The sequence below is a fragment of the Temnothorax curvispinosus genome, unplaced genomic scaffold, assembly GCF_003070985.1.
Source record: "Temnothorax curvispinosus isolate PA1 unplaced genomic scaffold, ASM307098v1 QBEX01002962.1, whole genome shotgun sequence".
In the NCBI taxonomy this organism is placed as follows: Eukaryota; Metazoa; Arthropoda; class Insecta; order Hymenoptera; family Formicidae; genus Temnothorax; species Temnothorax curvispinosus.
The window spans coordinates 29,649-32,232 of NW_020212742.1; the positions used below are offsets into that span (position 1 = coordinate 29,649).

Genomic DNA, 2,584 nt, shown 5'->3' on the forward strand with positions numbered 1-2,584 from the left:
CTTGAACTGAGAAAATTTCTCTGAGCCGGGTCCTGCGACGTCGCGATTTAAATAGGAAGGTTCGAAGGATGGAAGGGGTGGATTTTGTGTGGGATGTGTCTGGTTTTTGTTTAAGGGATTTCTGGTTGGCGGGATGTTTCTAATTATTATTTAAGGGAATTCTTATTGGGCGAGATGTTTCTTGCCTTAGGGGTAGATTTTGGGTTTACGCCTATCCTAGAAAGCTAGAGACGGTTATCGATTTTTACGGTTTTCTATTGGTGAGCCCCCTCTTAAAGCCCCACTGTCTTATTGGGGGTGTAACCCATCGGTTCTTTCCAGTGACCCATTCGTTTTTCGGCTATCGCCGATTTCTCTTTTATTGGGGTTCCTTACTTATCTCGCGACCCTGTTTCTATATCGACAGACGATGCATACTTCTTAATCTTAATGGTAGGTACAAGGCAAACAGAACTTCCGCCACGTGTATTTACAATCACGTCCTAGGCCTTGTCTCTGTTTGTCGGAAACATCGCACGAGCAATTTTAGAAAGCTCGCTCGATGCAATAAAGATCATCAACTCTGTCTGAGATTCAGGCCCTTTTGGCGCGTCTTGTCGCCGGGTTTATAGTTATGGGCTAGACAAGGTTGATAGAAAAATCCCATTACGTATGCCCCGTCTGTCAATATTTTACTCCGAAGGGTCGTTTCGTCGCCTAGGCAAATAGCTATTATAGTTGTAATAAAAAAAAAAAGGAATGCGAGATCTAACCTCGCCCCGATCGATAACCGTCCGTACTCGGCTTGTTTATCTAATATTAGGGCTATCTTAGGTGTATAAGAATTCCCGCGAAAAAGGGACATCGTGGAGTCCGCTGGACGTAACATTACGAAATTCATATTTTTAATGCAGGTTGTAAATGCTGAAGCAGAAGAGACTTTAGTGAAATATTTAACCCACTGCAATGACATGTATTTTGGACTGTCAGCAAAAGAAATTCAAGGATTGGCTTTCGATTTTGCCAGAAAGTTGGAACTGCCAATGCCAACATCGTAGGAGAAGACTCGCATGGCGGGTAAAGATTGGTTGACCGCATTTTTGAAAAGACACCCGATTCTGTCATTGAGGAAACCAAAGGCAACAAGCCTCGCGCGCGCAACCAGTTTTAACAGAACGAATGTCCAGGCTTTTTTTCGAATCTTCAAATTGTCCTGAATCGTCACCTTTTACCGCCGCAAAGAATATAGAACATGGACGAAACGGGGGTTACCACGGTTTAGAGACCTGATAGAATAATCGCTCAACGAGGGACCAAACAAATCGGAAGAGTAACTTCCAGTGAACGGGGCACACTAGTTACTTTAGCAATGGCAGTGTCAGCGGAAGGGCGATCCTTGCCACAGTTCTTCATTTTTCTACGCAAGCGTTTCAAGGACTATTTTTTGCGTGATGGACCGACCGGCTCTGCAGGTGCTGCAAATTCTAGTGGGTGGATGAACGCGGAGCATTTCAACCAATTTTTGAATTTTTTCCAACAACACGTTCGTGCCTCCGTCGATGCCCCCGTCTTGCTCGTGCTTGATAATCATGAATCTCATTTTTCCATCACTGGACTCGATTTCTGCAAAGAAAACGGGATAATTGTGCTGTCACTTCCACCTCACTGTTCCCACAAGCTGCAACCATTAGACCGCACTGTCTACGGTCCTTTGAAAAAAGCTATCAATTCTCAGTGTGACAGTTGGATGACAGCAAATCCTGGAAAAACGATGACAATTTATGACATCCTTGGAATAATTCAAAAATCATTGCCACGAGCTGCGACGTATGAAAACATAGTTTCCGGTTTTGAATGCACAGGGATTTCGCCATTCAACAAGAACATTTTTCAAGACGTTGAGTTCCTTCCAAGCAGCGTTACAGATCGGGATAATCCTGTGCTTTCCAGTTCTTTTGCGGCCAATAAAAATGACGAGACTTTGCATTTGCCATCGACATCTGCGGCTTCCGTAACATTGGAAATAACAAATGAACCCATTGCTTCGTCATCTTTTCGTCACAAAGATCAGGAAAATATTGCTGCCATCATGAACACCGAAAGAAGAAACAGGAGCACTTTAACTGAAACCACATATAGCAAGGAACTCAGCTTAACACTCGAAACCATCCAGCCGTTTCCAAAAGCAGCGCCAAGGCAGCAAACACGAAAAGAGCGCAAACGCAGAAAAAGTGCTATTCTTACAAATTCACCGGAGATGACAGAATTAGCAAGAGAACAAGCGGAAGCAAAGCAAAAGAAAGAGAGGACAGCTCTTCCAAAGAAGAAAAACTCCAAAAACACTGCTCCGGAAAATCCAGCTGAAAATCCTACTGTCCCAAAAAAAGAGGACGTCTTAAAAAAAAATGTAGAACAACCATCGACGAGCACCGGAAGTGCATCGAAACCGGTTTTGCGAAAATCAAAGGCAAAAAAGGTCACTGTTTCGTCCGATTCCGATGACGATTTAAAGAACATCTGTTGCGTGTGTTTGGAAAACATTTTATTAGCTTCTAATAACAAACAATGCATCTTATGCAACCGTATAGCTCATGACGAATGTTGA

At 43.3% G+C, this 2,584-nt stretch overlaps 1 protein-coding gene across 1 annotated transcript; it reads left to right on the forward strand.

Annotated features, from left to right (window-relative positions):
• Positions 1-1,348: 1,348 nt before the first annotated feature.
• LOC112452119 lies at positions 1,349-2,584 on the forward strand. Its single transcript, XM_025012180.1, has one exon. The coding sequence runs from the start codon at positions 1,349-1,351 to the stop codon at positions 2,582-2,584; it is 1,236 nt and encodes a 411-aa protein (XP_024867948.1).